General features: G+C 43.9%; 1 protein-coding gene across 2 annotated transcripts in view; it reads left to right on the plus strand.

Moving 5' to 3' along the window:
- ADGRG2 (adhesion G protein-coupled receptor G2) overlaps positions 1-15,977 on the plus strand; it is a 195,135-nt gene that overhangs the window by 27,696 nt on the left and 151,462 nt on the right. For both annotated transcript variants that reach the window (XM_033949916.1, XM_033949915.1), the window contains exons 3-4: positions 1,272-1,387; positions 11,991-12,605. In XM_033949916.1, the coding sequence (XP_033805807.1) occupies positions 1,273-1,387; positions 11,991-12,605 (730 nt within the window). In that variant the 5' untranslated portion in view covers position 1,272. The remainder of the gene's footprint in view (positions 1-1,271; positions 1,388-11,990; positions 12,606-15,977) is intronic.

A 15,977-nucleotide genomic window follows, 5' to 3' on the forward strand; every position in this document is an offset into this window, starting at 1 on the left:
GAGGCTTCAACCTGCTGCTCCTGCTTGCTTTGGGCCTTCCTCACTGCCGGATCCTGCCTTCACGGAAACAGAAAGTAGGTGGGACCCGGCAGTGATGAAGGACCGAAGTAAGCTGGAGCAGCGAGTTGTGAATGCTGCGCTGCCGACGGCTGTGTGAGAACCGGGAGCGAAATGAGAAACGCTGCTGATGGCTGTGTGAAACCGGGGGAGTGGGGAAATGCTGCCAACGGCTGTGTGAGACTGTGGGGGGAATGCTGCTGCAGCACCCTTTTGGGGAGACAGAGGGAATGAAGGAGAAAGAAGACCAGGGAAGGGGGGAGGAGAGAAATGCTGCTATTGCATAGGGGGGAGGAAAAGAAAGAGAAAAGGGCTACTGCTGGACAGGGGGAGCAGGGAAGGGGTGCTGCTGGACAGGGGGGAGGAAAAGAAAGGGAAAAGGGCTACTGCTGGACAAGGGGAGCAGGGAAGGGTTCCTACTGGACAGGAGAGAGAGACAGAAAGAAATAAATACTGACAGACAGCGGGCAGTAAAACAGACAGACTGGGGGCCATGGAGAGAGACAAAAATAAAGACAGACATAAAGAAAGAAAGGGGGCAGGGAGAGAGAAAGAAAGATATACATACAGAAAGAAAGACAGACATACAGAAAGAAAGAAATGCCTAAGTCTACACATCTATTCTAGCACCTGTTAATGTAACGGGCTAAAAAACTAGTTTCTTTAATAAACCATTAACTATTTTTTACTGAGGCTCTCCAAGTACCTACAATCCAAAAGGTGGCCCTGCAAAGGGTTTGAGTTTGAGACCACTGCTCTGTGGTCATGAATTGGTGTACTTTATAACAGTGTTGGAGCAAGGTGGGTTTGTTTGTTTTTTTGTAGGTTCATGTTTCTTGGATTGGACCAGTGTAAGACTCACCTCGAGACACCACAAAGGTTCCAATCTCTAGATTCCCCAGCTGATCATTAACAGAGGAAAGGTTTCAGTCGTTCCTGAACTGCCACAGTTGAAAGCAATGTATTTGTCTTAATCTGGCCTTCCTGGCCAATACAGTTAAATATATAACTAAATGCTTCCGGTCAGTCTGGGCCTCAGGATTGATCACAGCACTTTGGTCAAGGTTAGAAACTTTGCTTCAGAGAACTGCTGAAAGTCCAGCAGGCGCAGGTTGGGTTCGGGAAGAGTGGACAAACCTTCTGTAGTGACTGGTGTCAGTTCTGTGACCTCGTGGGTGTCTCTGATCTTTAAACAGACTTTAATTCTTTTCCAGAATGCCATCCTTTGGGCTGCAGCACTGCTGTGTCGGCAAAATCAAGAGACTTTTCATGGCATTTAAATCCTCTGGAGTCCTGTTGCTTTTCTTCGTTCTAAGTGTACCGCTGAAAGGTAAGGGATGAGTAAAACCCATCTGAATAGAGGCAATGAGTTACATTTTTAAAGCTGCTCTTAAGTCGGATTTGTCTGTAACTCAGAACTTGTAGATTTGAAGATTCTGCTCCCAGCTGACAAAAGGGCCAACTGTCCCCAGTCCAGTGTTCCCTCTAAGGTACAGCATGCACAACCACACACTGTTCTTAATGTGGCCAGGCATCATCCCTGAATCTGGGTAGGAGTCTCTACCACCGGAAATGCTACTCAGTGAAATCAAATGAAGCTGTGACCACGTTCTTAAGTAGCAACATTTCAGAGCTCATATTGTGATGTCATAATGCCTCATTCCACCAATGCCTGAGCTCTGTCCTCATCTGCACAAGCCTCAAACACTTTAGAATCCTAAGTAGCAACATTCTAGAGCTCAGATTGTGATGTCATAATGCCTCATTCCATCAATGCCTAAGCTCTGCACAAGCCTCACTTTAAAATCATAAGTAGCAACATTCTAGAGCTCAGATTGTGATGTCATAATGCCTCATTCCACCAATGCCTGAGCTCTGTCCTCATCTGCACAAGCCTCAAACACTTTAGAATCCTAAGTAGCAACATTCTAGAGCTCAGATTGTGATGTCATAATGCCTCATTCCATCAATGCCTAAGCTCTGCACAAGCCTCACTTTAAAATCATAAGTAGCAACATTCTAGAGCTCAGATTGTGATGTCATAATGCCTCATTCCACCAATGCCTGAGCTCTGTCCTCATCTGCACAAGCCTCAAACACTTTAGAATCCTAAGTAGCAACATTCTAGAGCTCAGATTGTGATGTCATAATGCCTCATTCCATCAATGCCTAAGCTCTGCACAAGCCTCACTTTAAAATCATAAGTAGCAACATTCTAGAGCTCAGATTGTGATGTCATAATGCCTCATTCCACCAATGCCTGAGCTCTGTCCTCATCTGCACAAGCCTCAAACACTTTAAAATCCTAAGTAGCAACATTCTAGAGCTCAGATTGTGATGTCATAATGCCTCATTGCACCAATGCCTAAGCTCTGCACAAGCCTCAAACACTTTAGAATCATAAGTAGCAACATTCTAGAGCTAGAACGCAGGGAGAGGGGAGACATGATTGAGACATTTAAGTATATCACTGGTTGTCTCGAGGTGGAAGATGATATTTTCTTTCTTAAAGGGCCCTCGTCCACAAGAGGGCAACCGCTGAAAATCAGGGGCGGAAAATTTTATGGCGACACCAGGAAGTATTTCTTTACCGAAAGAGCGGTTAATCATTGGAATGAGCTCCCAGGGCAGGTGATCGAGGCCAGCAGCGTGCCAGATTTTAAGAATAAATGGAATGCCCATGTCGGATCTCTAAGAGGGTAGAGTTAAGGGGATGGGTCATCAGAGTGTGATCTTTCAGAGGGTTAAGGGGGAGGGTCAATAGAGTGGGCAGACTTAATGGGCTATGGCTCTTTTCTGCCCTCAGTTTTCTATGTTTCTATGTTTCTAAATACTTCCCCGTGTAATCTCCTTCTGAAACATTATTGCTCTTCTGCTGTGGATTGTAAATGCTTCCGCACGCAGCTACATGGGCCTCTTAACTTGTAGATCGCCTTGAGCCTGTGATCAAGACATCTTGATTAGTTTAGGTGATTAGCTTATCAATGCTTCAGATCAGTGGTTCTTAACCTTGTTGGAGGTACTGAACCCCACCAGTTTCATATGCGTGTTCACCGAACCCTTCTTTATTCCCTTAGTTTTGCCAGAGCTAGACTAGAATTACTCAACTTGGCATTGCAAATCATGCAATTAGGACACTGACTCCCATCACGTTCCGTTATACATGTGAATCCATATTGTACATATTCGTCCGACCACTTTCGTATTTTGCTCGACATAGTTAGTAAGGGATTAAAATATTAAGATAGGTATCACACGACGTACCATCACAACAGTTACAATTCGACTACTGTGCGCATCAAATCCCCTGCAGCACAGATAGGCCAAGCGATGTTGCGTGATCACCTGCAGCCAATTATGGACGAGCGGGGCGTATCATCACGAATCCTAAGCGCTTCGGTCACGTTCAGTCATCTATCAGTTAAATCACAAATTTTGATCAGGAATTGATTGATGTATATAAGGCGTTAGTTACAGATTGATAGATCAAGAAACCGAGTACACGATCATTGACTCTACATTGTCCTTCAACGATCACATCAACTCCCTAGTAAAAAAATGCTTTTTCAATCTTCACATGCTAAGAAAAGTCAGATCCTGCTTCCACCAACAACATTTCGCTGTCCTCGTTCAATCCATTATTCTATCCAGACTAGATTACTGCAACTCCATCTACCTAAGCCTAACAAAGAAAAGTCTTCTCAGACTTCAGCGGATTCAGAACACCGCAGCTAAACTAATCTTCGCAAAAAGCAAATTCGACCATGTCTCCCCGCTTCTGTCTAAGCTTCACTGGCTCCCAGTCATCCTCAGGGTTCACTACAAATGCGCCTGTCTAGCCTTCAAATCTCTTCACGGCATCCTTCCTCCCCTCTTTCCACTATCTTGGCTCTCCTCGAATCCTAACTCCACCAGATCCACTCAAAAATTCAAACTATCCTTCCCCTCTTTAAAAGGCATATCCCACACAGGAAAACTTGGGACATCCCTCCTCTTCAGGATCACCGAGCTGTGGAACAACTTCATTGCCCCTCTTCGGAGTTCGACCTCCCTCCAACGCTTCAGAAAACATTTGAAAACCTGGCTTTTCTCCAAAATGTAACTACTCCCTCCCTCTCCATTATACTCTTTCCTTCCTTTTTACCAAGCCCTTCTTCTTTCCATTGGAGTTCCTTTCTTTATTAATTCCTGTAAACCGTGTCGAGCTCCACTTCTGTGGAGATGATGCAGTATATAAACTTAAGGTTTAGTTTAGTTTAGTTTAGTCTTGATCAAAATCACTGAATAACTGATAGATGATTGAACCTAACCGAAGCGCTATATGAGTCGGAGGTGTGTTTTGACCTCCGCCGAAACCGTGAGACTGACTCACCGAACCCCTGGGGATCAGTCGAACCCAGGTTAAGAACCACTGTTCTAGATTGTTAAAAAAAAAAAAAATTTCAGTAAAAGTTCACTACTCAAGCAATAATTGCATGAGGTAATCTGTAAGCCAAACCTGAATTCTGATTAGCCATGCTGCCAGATAACGCCCTGCCAGGCTCATTTATATTATAAATCAGATCAAAGTCCAGTGCAGGAGTGTTTCCTACAGATCTACTTAGGTCTTTAATGAAAGCATAATTCTCTACCATCATTCCTAGAATATTAATTTATTTATTCAGTTTTCTATGCCATTCTCCCAGGAGAGCTCAGAAAGGTTTTACACGAATTTATTCAGGTCCTCAAGCATTTTTCCTTCTCTGTCCTGGCAGGCTCACAATCTATCTATTATACCTGGGGTAATGAAGGGGTTAAGTGACTTGCCCAGGGTGCTGAGGCTGTAGCTTTAACCACTGCGCCACTCTAGAAATCAAAATGTAGTAAAAGTAAGCCAAATATAGGACAATCCAGCCATTGTGACATCACTGATGAGGTTGGCTCTTATTGGTGGAATGAGGCATTATGATGTCACAATACCAGCTCTGGTTATCAGAGGCTGGAACTTTTTACACTATTTATGTATTGAATTTTCTATTCTGTCTGAAGGTTGTAAGTAACTTCTGCACCAATTGCAGCTTATAAGGTTGAAAGTGCAAGCGATTGTGTAAGATCTTGATAACTGTGCTTTTTGGGACTTGTATTTGCTGTCATCTTATTTATAAACATATTCCAATAAGGTTTGATTTTGCAGTCGTTAAAGTCAAGTAATGTTTTTGTGGGCATCCTGTAAGATAATGGTTTGTTAGTTTGTGCTATGTTTTTTTGTTATTTTAATTGTATTTTTTTTGTGTGTGATATTATGTATGTTGATTGATACCTGCATAGAATTGTTTGATATGCAGGATATAAATTTTTAAATCAATCAATCCCAGGATGGTTTCTCCCCCAGAAAGGTAGCTTGATCTAAGCCTCAATCTATACCAGGGGTGTCAGAGTCCCTCCTCGAGGGCCGCAATCCAGTCGGGTTTTCAGGATTCCCCCAATGAATATGCATGAGATCGATTAGCATACAATGAAAGCAGTGCATGCAAATAGATCTCATGCATATTCATTGGAGGAAATCCTGAAAACCTGATTGGATTATGGCCCTTGTTCCCCACCCCTGATTTAGGGATTAGGATTTGATATAGCACTTGGACAAGGAGGAAGGAGTGACATAGTGCAGGGATCTCAAAGTCCCTCCTTGAGGGCCGCAATCCAGTTGGGTTTTCAGGATTTCCCCAATGAATATGCATGAGATCTATGTGCATGCACTGCTTTCAATGCATATTCACTGGGGAAATCCTGAAAACCCAACTGGATTGCGGCCCTCAAGGAGGGACTTTTAAATCCCTGGCATAGTGGTTAGAGCTACAGCCTCAGCATCGTGAGGTTGTGTGTTCAAATCCCATGCTGCTCCTTATGACCCCGGGCAACTCAATCAATCCTCTGTTGCCCCCAGATGCATTAGATCAGGGATGTCAAAGTCCCTCCTCGAGGGCCGCAATCCAGTCAGGTTTCCCCCAATGAATATGCATGAGATCTATTAGCATACAATGAAAGCAGTGCATGCAAATAGATCTAATGCATATTTATTGGGGAAATCCTGAAAACCTGACTGGATTGCGGCCCTCTAGGAGGGACTTTGACACCCCTGATCCATACCAAGTCAGAGATGCAGGTAGCGTCTGCTTTAAAATTGGTTTCCTTTTTTACAGACTCATATATGGACCCTGAAAGTGAGGGGCATTCTCCTCTGGAAGATCCCCTCTTGGATCTCGGGGGGGGGGGGGCATCCAATTTTGAATTTAAAGAAACCAGATCATGTTACTCCATACTACAGACAACTCCATTGGTTAAAGCTAAGAATTTAACGTTTTAGCCTTTCCTGTCTGTTGCTTCCCTCAGCGATCTTGCTAAAGAAATAGGTTAAGGAGGTGGTATTGTTATCTAACAATGACTCAGTTATTATTTATAATTCTTATTACTTGCCTACAAGAATGTGGAAGAAAAGTCAGGGTGAGGCAGTTGTGTCATGTTGTTGGCTAACCCTAATGACTATTAAGTTGACTCAGTTGTTGGAATCTAGCCAAGATAACATGTCATCATGAGCTGCTCTTCTGGTTATCTTTTCTATTTGACAAAGGAAGTCAAATGTGTTAAGATCACTTTTTTTTTTTTTTTATAATTCTTTATCAATTTTCAAAACTTCAACAGTGCAATACAACTTTCACACGTTCATAATCAACCATTTTTCTCCCACCCATCCAATAATCATTCAATAAACATAAAAACCTTACCCTATTCTGAATATTGATATCTTCCCACCCATCCCAAGTGTGAATATTCAAAAATCAATTTAAAACATAAATAACCCCCTCCCACCCTTCCCTGGATATGTACCAAAGTAAACAAAAAACTGACTCACAGTCAACAAACAATTATAATGATGCCAATGGGCCCCACATCAATTTAGATATATTACCTTGCCCCAAATTCTCAGGGATTTAGATTATTGTTCTTGATGTTTCAAGGGTTACACAAGCCGTTTCTTCAACTGAAGGCAAAGATTTTAGCTGTAGGTAGGAGGTTTTTATTTTAATTTCCTTCTGTCTTCTAAGGTTTTCCTAATTCAAATGTATTTTTTGAGCCAGAATAGTGACTGTTTTTAGATAAAGAAGCTTCTTAGGAAGTGGATGTTATATCGCATTGCCTAATAATTTGTCAAGTGGATATAAGAACATAAGAATAGCCTTACTAGGTCAGTCCAATGGTCCATCAAGCCAATCCAGGTCCCTAGTAGAGTAGCAACATTCCATACAGAATCTCAAAGAACAGCAAGATTCTGGAATCCCAAAGAGTAACAAAAGATTCCAGAACTCCAAGGAGTAGCAACATTCCATGCTACCGATCCAGGGCAAGCAGTGGCTTCCCCCCATGTCTTTCTCAATAACAGACTATGGACTTTTCCTCCAGGAACTTGTCCAAACTTTCTTAAAACCAACTACGCTCTTACCACAACCTCTGCCAATGCGTTCCAGAGCTTAACTATTCTCTGAGTGGAAAAAAAATTTCCTCCTATTGGTTTTAAAAGTATTTCTGTGTAACTTCATTGACTGTCATTTTTGACGGAGTGAAAAATCGATCCACTTTACTGTCCTGATTTCCTTTGTATTTTCTAAATCTGGTTTCCTTTTTTTCTCTCTCTTGATGTTTGCTTTGATTTTCTGTTAATTGCTTATATTGAATGCTAATTGTACTTCATTTTAAAGTTAAAAATAACTGGAAAAAGAAAACCTCTGTACTAGGAATTCCAAAAGGAAGAGCTGCCTCACAAAGCTCCGTTGTAGTGAGATCTTTCGCGCGCATGCTGCTTCCCTTCCCCCGTACCCCTAACGTTCCTGGTGCGAGTAGCAATCCCCAACCTGCTATCGCACTTGCGTGGGCTCTCGCTTTCTCTGATGTCACCTCCCCCATGAATATGCATGAGATCTATTAGCATACAATGAAAGCAGTGCATGCAAATAGATCTTATGCAGTCGGGTTTTCAGGATTTCCCCAATCACTATGCATGAGATCTATTTGCATGCACTGCTTTCATTGTATGCTAATAGATCTCATGCATATTCATGGGGGAAATCCTTAAAACCTGACTGGATTGCGGCCCTCGAGGGGGGACTTTGACACCCCTGCCCTACAACAACCAGCTGCCCTTTTCAATCTAAACAGGACTTAAGGGTATACTAAGCCACTGTTTATTGCCATCTTATCTACTGGAGCCACCTACCAGCATCTGGAGGTTGGGGAGAACTGTAAATGAATAATAAGTAAGCACTGATATGTTTAACATCTGTCAATATGAAGAGCAGATAATCTAAACTGTGTGCTTGCAAGATCCTCACCAACCCAGTGTCTGGAGAGCGGAGGAAAGAACTTGGGATTCTTAGGATAAGCAGCATAAAATCTGTTTTACTCTTTGGGATCTTGGCAGGTACTTGGGACCTGGGTTGGTCACTGTTGGAAACAGGATACTGTCCCAATGTGGCAATTCTTATGTCAGCCAAGTATAGGACAGTCGAGCCATTGTGACATCACTGCTGAGGTTGGCTCTTAGGCATTGGTGGAATGAGGCATTATGACATCACAATCTCAGCTCTGGAATGTTGCTACTCTGGGTTTCTAGCTAGGTACTTGGTCCACTGTTGGAAACAGGATACAGGGATTGACAGACCTTTGGTCAGCCCCAATATGGCAACTCTTATGTTCTTGTGTTATTAGTCAGAACAACCTACAAAAATGTTTGCCAACAACTTTGAATTAGAGGGGAATGTCAGCATAGCTATTGCTAGCAATCAGCATTTGCAGTTGGCATAACTAATGTCAGCAAAGGCCTATGGGAAATTATATCAATCTGACTCTGGCATGTGAATGCAGATAGACCCTCAGTGCATATGCTAGAGTCGGATTGATATAATTTCCCATAGGCCTTTGCTGACATTAGTTATGCCAACTGCAAATGCTGATTGCTAGCAATAGCTATGCTGACAGGGAATACCACATGGGTCAACCTTTAGAAAAAAAACAAACTATGAAGCCTCAAAGCTCCAGCAGCAAAATGCCGTAAATTTTTGATTTGCTACTATTCATGGAGTCCGACTGTATTATTATTGGGTTCTTAAGAAAAAAGAACATCAGGAAAAACAGAGTAAAAATTCCAGCTATTGGAGCAAAAGTTTGTTCTACAATAACCAGATGTCCTAAGTCTGTAATTACTAATCCCTTCCAAGACAAAACGAAAATAATAAAAAAAAAACCAAAACAACAACACCCCACACACAAAAAGCCCAAAATACAGTTCCAAGATGGGAAAAAATTAATAGGTAAATTTCCCCAAATATATAGGGCTCCTTTTACTAAGGTGCGTTAGGGCCTTAATGTGGAGAACAGCGCACGCTAAACCTTAACGCCAGCATTGAGCTGGCGTTATTCTAGAAGCGTACCGCGCGGTTTGGCGTGCGGCAATTTTGAGCGTGCGCTAAAAACGCTAGCGCACCTCAGTAAAAGGAGCCCTAAGCTGTGACAGCGTTTTTAGCGCGTGCAGAATTTTAGCGCGCGCTACATGGCTAGAACTAACGCCAGCTCAGCGCTGGCGTTAGCGTCTAGCGCATGGAGCAATTTGGCGTGCGCTAAGCGTGCGCTTAAAACTGCTAGCGCAGCTTTGAAAAAAGGAGCGCATAAAGTCTAGCAGCACTGAAAAGAAAAACAAAACAGCCTGGTACTTATCTTCCAGCTGTGATTTTCCACTTTTTTTTCATTCTGTCAGAAATGTTTAGGCTCCCTTGCAAGCTACATGATGCAGATTGGCACGTGAAAATAACCAGCTTCCAAAACTGAGTTTTACACATGTACTGTATGTGATAATACCGTATTTCGCCATATATAGGCCGCGGCCTATAAATGGGTTTTACAAACCTGTCTATGGGACGCGGCTTACTTAAATGGGGCGGCCTATCTAAAACTTTAAAATCATCCCACCCACCCCGGTACCTTTTTAAATCATCCCCCCCCCCCCCCGGGTACCTTTTTTAAATCCCTCTTAAATACGTCCCTCGCTGGACGGATGCCGGCTGCCTCCTCAAATCTCCAGTGGTGCAGGGCAGTTGCGATCTTTTCGGCATCCTGCCTGGCCCTGCACCGCTTGCTGAATGGCTGCCGTCAGTTCTCAAGGGTCCCAAGAGAACTGACGGCAGCCATTTAGCCTAGATGCCAAAAAGATCGCAATTGCCCTGCACCACTGTAGATTCGGTGTCAGGTCAAAAGCGCACCGGGACAAAGGCGCGCCCAGACAATTGAGCGCAGCGCAGAAGCACGCGCCGCTCAAAATTACTGTTTTTAGGGCTTCGACGGGGGGGCGTGGGGGAGAACCCCCCCCACTTTACTTAATAGACATCGCGCCGTATTGTGGGGGCGTTGTGGGGGGTTTGGGGGTTGTAACCACCCACATTTTACTGAAAACTTCACTTTTTCCCTGTTTTTAGGGAAAAAGTTAAGTTTACAGTAAAATGTGGACAGTTACAATCCCCCAAACCCCCCATAACGCCGACGCGATGTCTATTAAGTAAAGTGGGGGGGTTCCCCAACAAAACCCCCCGTCGGAGCCCCTAAAAACAGTAATTTTGAGCGGCAGGCACCTCCGCGCTGCGCTCAATTGTCCGTGCGCGCCTTTGTCTTTCGCGCCGTTGTCTATGAACTGTAGATTCGAGGAGGCAGGTAATGTACCGGTAAGATAAGCCGCGGCTAATACCATGGGGCGGCTTATCTACTGGTTTTAAAATATAGGTCGCCGTTTGCTGCGGACTATACATGGAGGCGGCCTATATGTGGGGAAATACGGTACATATGAACAAAAGAATTGCCGTACTGGAACAGACCCAAGGTCCCTTAAGCTCAGTATCCTGTTTCCAACAGTGGCCAACCCAGATCACAAGTACCTGGCAAGATCCCAATGAGTAAAACAGATTTTATGCTGCTTATCCTAGTAATAAGCCATAAGAACATAAGAATGGTCCTTGCATGGGTGAATCTTGAATAGGGATTCTAAAGTAAGGCCAGCACGTCTTCAGGGAAGTCCTCTCTTTGTAGTAGAACAGAATGGGTCATCCCTAGGAGCCCTAATCAGTGAAGAATTATCATTTAACTGGGGAAGTGAATGAGGGGGAACTAAGCCTCAGAAAACTATTTTAATGTGAGATGAAGTCTGCCAGCTCTGCAGATCTTGATGGGGGAACTTAGAAATACAGGGTGTAGAGGCAGATAAAAAAACCCACAAAAATCTGATTTCTGGTTTCTCCTCATTCTTTCACAACTAGAGATCCTCTGGGCTAATTCCAGGCTTTCTTGAACTATGTCATTGCTCTTGCCTGTGACATCTCAACTAGGTGGGGGCTGTTTGATGCTCACCACCCCACCACCCTTTCTGAGGAAAAATATGGAGTGGAAATTGCCTAAGAAGTAGATATCCCCTGTCTCCAGCTGTGCAGAATCCTAAGGGGTATCCATCAGATCTCCAAAGGAGAAAGAGAGGCCATATGAAGACTGTTGGATTTAACAAAATCTTATTATGTTTATGTTCATTGAAAGCTTCTTTACCATTACTAATGACTGGGGAGTCAATTCAGAGCAGTTCATATGAGCTTCTGTAGTGGTGTTACAATACATGAGCTTCTGTAAAGGTGTTACAATACAGAGTTAGTATTTTCTGAGATGGTTTTCAATACAGACACATTATTATCCTGTACCTTAATGGGGTAAACCTATCTTTTAACACTGCTGTGTCTGTGTGTCTCTTTGCCTCTCCATTCATATTCCTCTATCAAGTACTCGCTACATTAACATATCAAATTTCCTCTATGCGGTCATTATGTAGTTGTTATATAATCCAATAACCCACCTGTCTACATTTTCTTATTTAGCTCAAGGACAGTTCCTGGGAGACTACAAAGCTGTTTTTGAGACTCCATGTAAAGAATCGATGACGACGTCTTCAAAACTGAAAGTACCTCGACTTGAAGATTTCACAGTCTGCGTTCACCTAAAGCTCACATCAGATGGCCCATGGACGGCATTTACTTACAAACAGAGAGCAACTGATTCCTCTGGTGAAGATAGCTATGACCTTGGGCTTGCGGGAGACAGTGGGAATCTGATTATATGGATATTTGGCAACCAAATCACCGTTCCTGGAATACTTAGTTTACATACCTGGTATCAGACGTGCATCATTTGGGAAAGTCACAAGAAGAACATGGTATTTTATATCAATGGGAAAGCAGAAATAAATAAGCGTCTGAAAGGTAAACCAAGCCTGGCCGTTGATGGACTGTTATCGCTTGGTTGCTCCCAGTATCCTAGCATGAGTTCATTTGCTTCTGCTGTGGGACTTACTGGCGAGCTCTACTTGTTTAGGATGTGGAATGGGAAGAAGTTTGACTTTGATGACTGTGTTGATGGTGATGTAATCGGATGGGACATGGCAGATTGGGTCTTCGACAACTCAACATTAAAAAAGGACAATTCTCTACAATGCGGTAAGTCATTGTGTTATGTCGTCTCTTTTTAATTTCCTACTGAACACGTTACAGCTGGTTGACTCTTACAGATGCACTAATTTATTTTAGAAAAAACCCACTGAAGAGTCTTATGCAATATTTCTTTAAGGGATTTAGGTCACACCTTTTTTCAGTTGGAGCTCAAGATGAGTTACATTCAAGATACAATAGGTATTTTCCTGTCCTCAGAGGGCTTACAATCTAAGTTTGTACCTGAGGCAACGGAGAGTTAGTGACTTTTCCAAGACCACAAAGAGCAGCAGCAAGATCTGAACTGAGCTTCCCTGGTTTATCAACCTGGTGTTGAAGACTATTTCAGAGTAGAGAATGACATGATGACAGAATTCATCACCGTTCCCGTTCCCGCAGATAGCCATGGGAAACCATCCCATGCCATTCTTTGGTGCATTTCTCAAGCTCAGTCCTTCGACACCAGCATTCTTCAATGCAAAGCTGGAGGGTCAGTGGCTGGGCCCATTCACACTATGATTCTTATGTGAGCCAAGTATAGGACAGTCAAGCCATTGTGACATCATTGATGAGGTTGGCTCTTAGGCATTGGTGGAATGAGGCATTATGACATCACAATCTCAGCTCTGGAATGCTGCTGCTCTTTGGGTTTCTACCAGGTACTTGGAACTTGGGTTGGCCACTGTTGGAAACAGGATACTGGGCTTGATGGACCTTCGGTCTGTCCCAGTATGGCAACGTTTATGGTCTTATGTAATTATTTAGTGTCTCTCTCAACCTCAGTCCTTCTACACCAGCATTCTTCAATGCAAGGCTTGAGGGTCAGTGGCTGGGCCCATTCACACTATGATTCTTATGTGAGCCAAGTATAGGACAGTCAAGCCATTGTGACATCATTGATGAGGTTGGCTCTTAGGCATTGGAGGAATGAGGCATTACGACATCACAATTTCTGCTCTGGATACCAGAGACTGTCATTCTTTAGTGTCTATCTCAAACTGTCCTTCTGCACCAGCATTCTTCAGTGCAAGGCTGGAGGGTCAGTGGCTGGGCCCATTCATACTCTGATTCTTCCCTCTCTCCTTAAAGAATGACATGGAGATGGATTCCCGCAGTTATCCGTGGGGACGGGAACGGTGATGAATTTTGTCACCAACTGTTTCTAATAAAGTCTTGTTTTGGTTGTAAAGACAATATAATGAATTACAGTAGTCCAGGTGTGGTATTAGGACAGATTGTGCTACTATCCTGAAACTTCCTGGGTTAGGACTGGTCTAATTGTCCTCAGCTGTCTCATCTTAAAGAAGAATCTTTTCACTAGTGTTGAACGATATGTTTGAGTCTAGTGTAACTCCCAGTACTTTGGAAGCATCGTCTATCTTTAGTCTCTTGCCTGTGGACAATTCTAGTTCTGGGTTAGGTACAGAGTTATAGTCTCCGAACCATAAGTTAAGGAGGTAACATCTAGGAGCTGAAACTGAAACTCAGTATGCCTCCGGGCAATCTTTATGCTGTGCACGTGAGCCTATAATTTTATAATTATTTGCGTTTTTGGGAGGGGCGGAATCAAAAGTCTCATGGCTCGCCTGCTGCTCAGCTGTGAAATACCTGCTTTGCAACACCAAACTATTTAATGGGGCTAGGACTATAGAAGACTGTGAAGATTTACAAAGGGACCTGAACAAACTAGGGGAGTGGGCGACAAGATGGCAGATGAAGTTCAATGTAGAGAAATGTAAAGTCTTGCACGTAGGAAACAGAAACCCGAGGTACAGCTACACGATGGGAGGCTGTCGTTGAGTGAGAGTACCCAGGACTTGGGGGTAATGGTGGACAAGACAATGAAGCCGTCGGCACAGTGCGCAGCGGCCGCTGAGAAAGTGAATAGAATGCTAGGTATATTCAAGAAGAGTATTACAGCCAGAACGGGAGAAGTTGTCCTGCCGTTGTATCGGGCGATGGTGCGCCCGCATCTGGAGTACTGTGTCTAATATTGGTCGCCGTACCTAAAGAAGGATATGCCGATACTCGAGAGGGTTCAGAGGAGAGCGACACGCTTGATGTAGGGTATGGAAAACCTTTCTTACGCTGAGATTGGAGAAACTGGGTCTCTTTTCCCTGGAGAAGCGGAGACTTAGAGGGGATATGATGGAGACTTCAAGATCATGAAGAGCATGGAGAAAGTGGAGAGGGACAGATCCGTCAAACTTTCGAAGACTACAAGAACAAGAGGGCATTTGGAAAAATTAAAAGGGGACAGATTCAAAACCAATGCTAGGAAGTTCTTCTTCGCCCAGAGGGTGGTGGACGCCTGGAATGCGCTTCCAGAGGGTGTAATAGGACAGAGTACGGTACTGGGGTTCAAGAAGGGATTGGATGATTTCCTGAAGGAAAAGGGGATAGAGGGGTATAGATAGAGGATTACTGTACAGGTCCTGGACCTGATGGGCCGCCGCGTGGGCGGACTGCTGGGCACGATGGACCTCTGGTCTGACCCAGCGGAGGCATTACTTTTGTTCTTATGTGTCGGGCCTGAAACAGAAGCAGAGGGGAGACTGGGTGGAGTGCGGGAAGTGGCCCCGGGCCGCGAGTTTGAGACCACTGTTTTAAAAGCATCTCCCTGTAACACGTCAGGAGCACGCAGTCACTGGGCAGCAATATCGCGGATCGGTTAGATTACATGATAAAGCAGAGGAGGAAACTGCTTTAGGTGTGCGACAGCTGGTGCCATTGCCTGTCTTGCCTGGAAAATCTAGATTAAGATAAAAACCAAAACTTGTGGATTGATATTCAAAAGCACACTATCCAGAGAAGTGTTGCCAATCAAGATATAAGAACATAAGAACATAAGAAGTTGCCTCCACTGGGTCAGACCGAGGTCCATCTCGCCCAGCGGTCCGCTCCCGCGGCGGCCCATCAGGTCTGCGACCTGTGAAGTGGTTTCTGACCACTTCTATAACCTACCTCAAGTTCTATCTGTACCCCTCTATCCCTTTATCCTCCAGGAACCTATCCAAACCCTTCTTGAATCCCTGTACAGAGTTCTGGCCTATCACTTCCTCCGGAAGCGCGTTCCATGTGTCTACCACCCTCTGCGTAAAAAAGAATTTTCTAGCATTTGTTCTAAATCTGTCCCCTTTCAACTTCTCCGAGTGACCCCTAGTGCTTGTGGCTCCTCTCAGTTTGAAGAATCTGTCCTTATTTACTCTCTCTATGCCCTTAAGGATTTTGAAGGTTTCTATCATGTCCCCTCTAAGTCTCCTCTTCTCCAGGGAGAACATCCCCAGCATTTTTAACCTGTCAGCGTATGGAAAATTTTCCATACCTTTTATCAGCTTAGTCGCCCTCCTCTGCACTCCCTCGAGTACCGCCATGTCCTTC

Source organism: Geotrypetes seraphini, chromosome 6 (genome assembly GCF_902459505.1).
Source record: "Geotrypetes seraphini chromosome 6, aGeoSer1.1, whole genome shotgun sequence".
Classification (NCBI taxonomy): domain Eukaryota; kingdom Metazoa; phylum Chordata; class Amphibia; order Gymnophiona; family Dermophiidae; genus Geotrypetes; species Geotrypetes seraphini.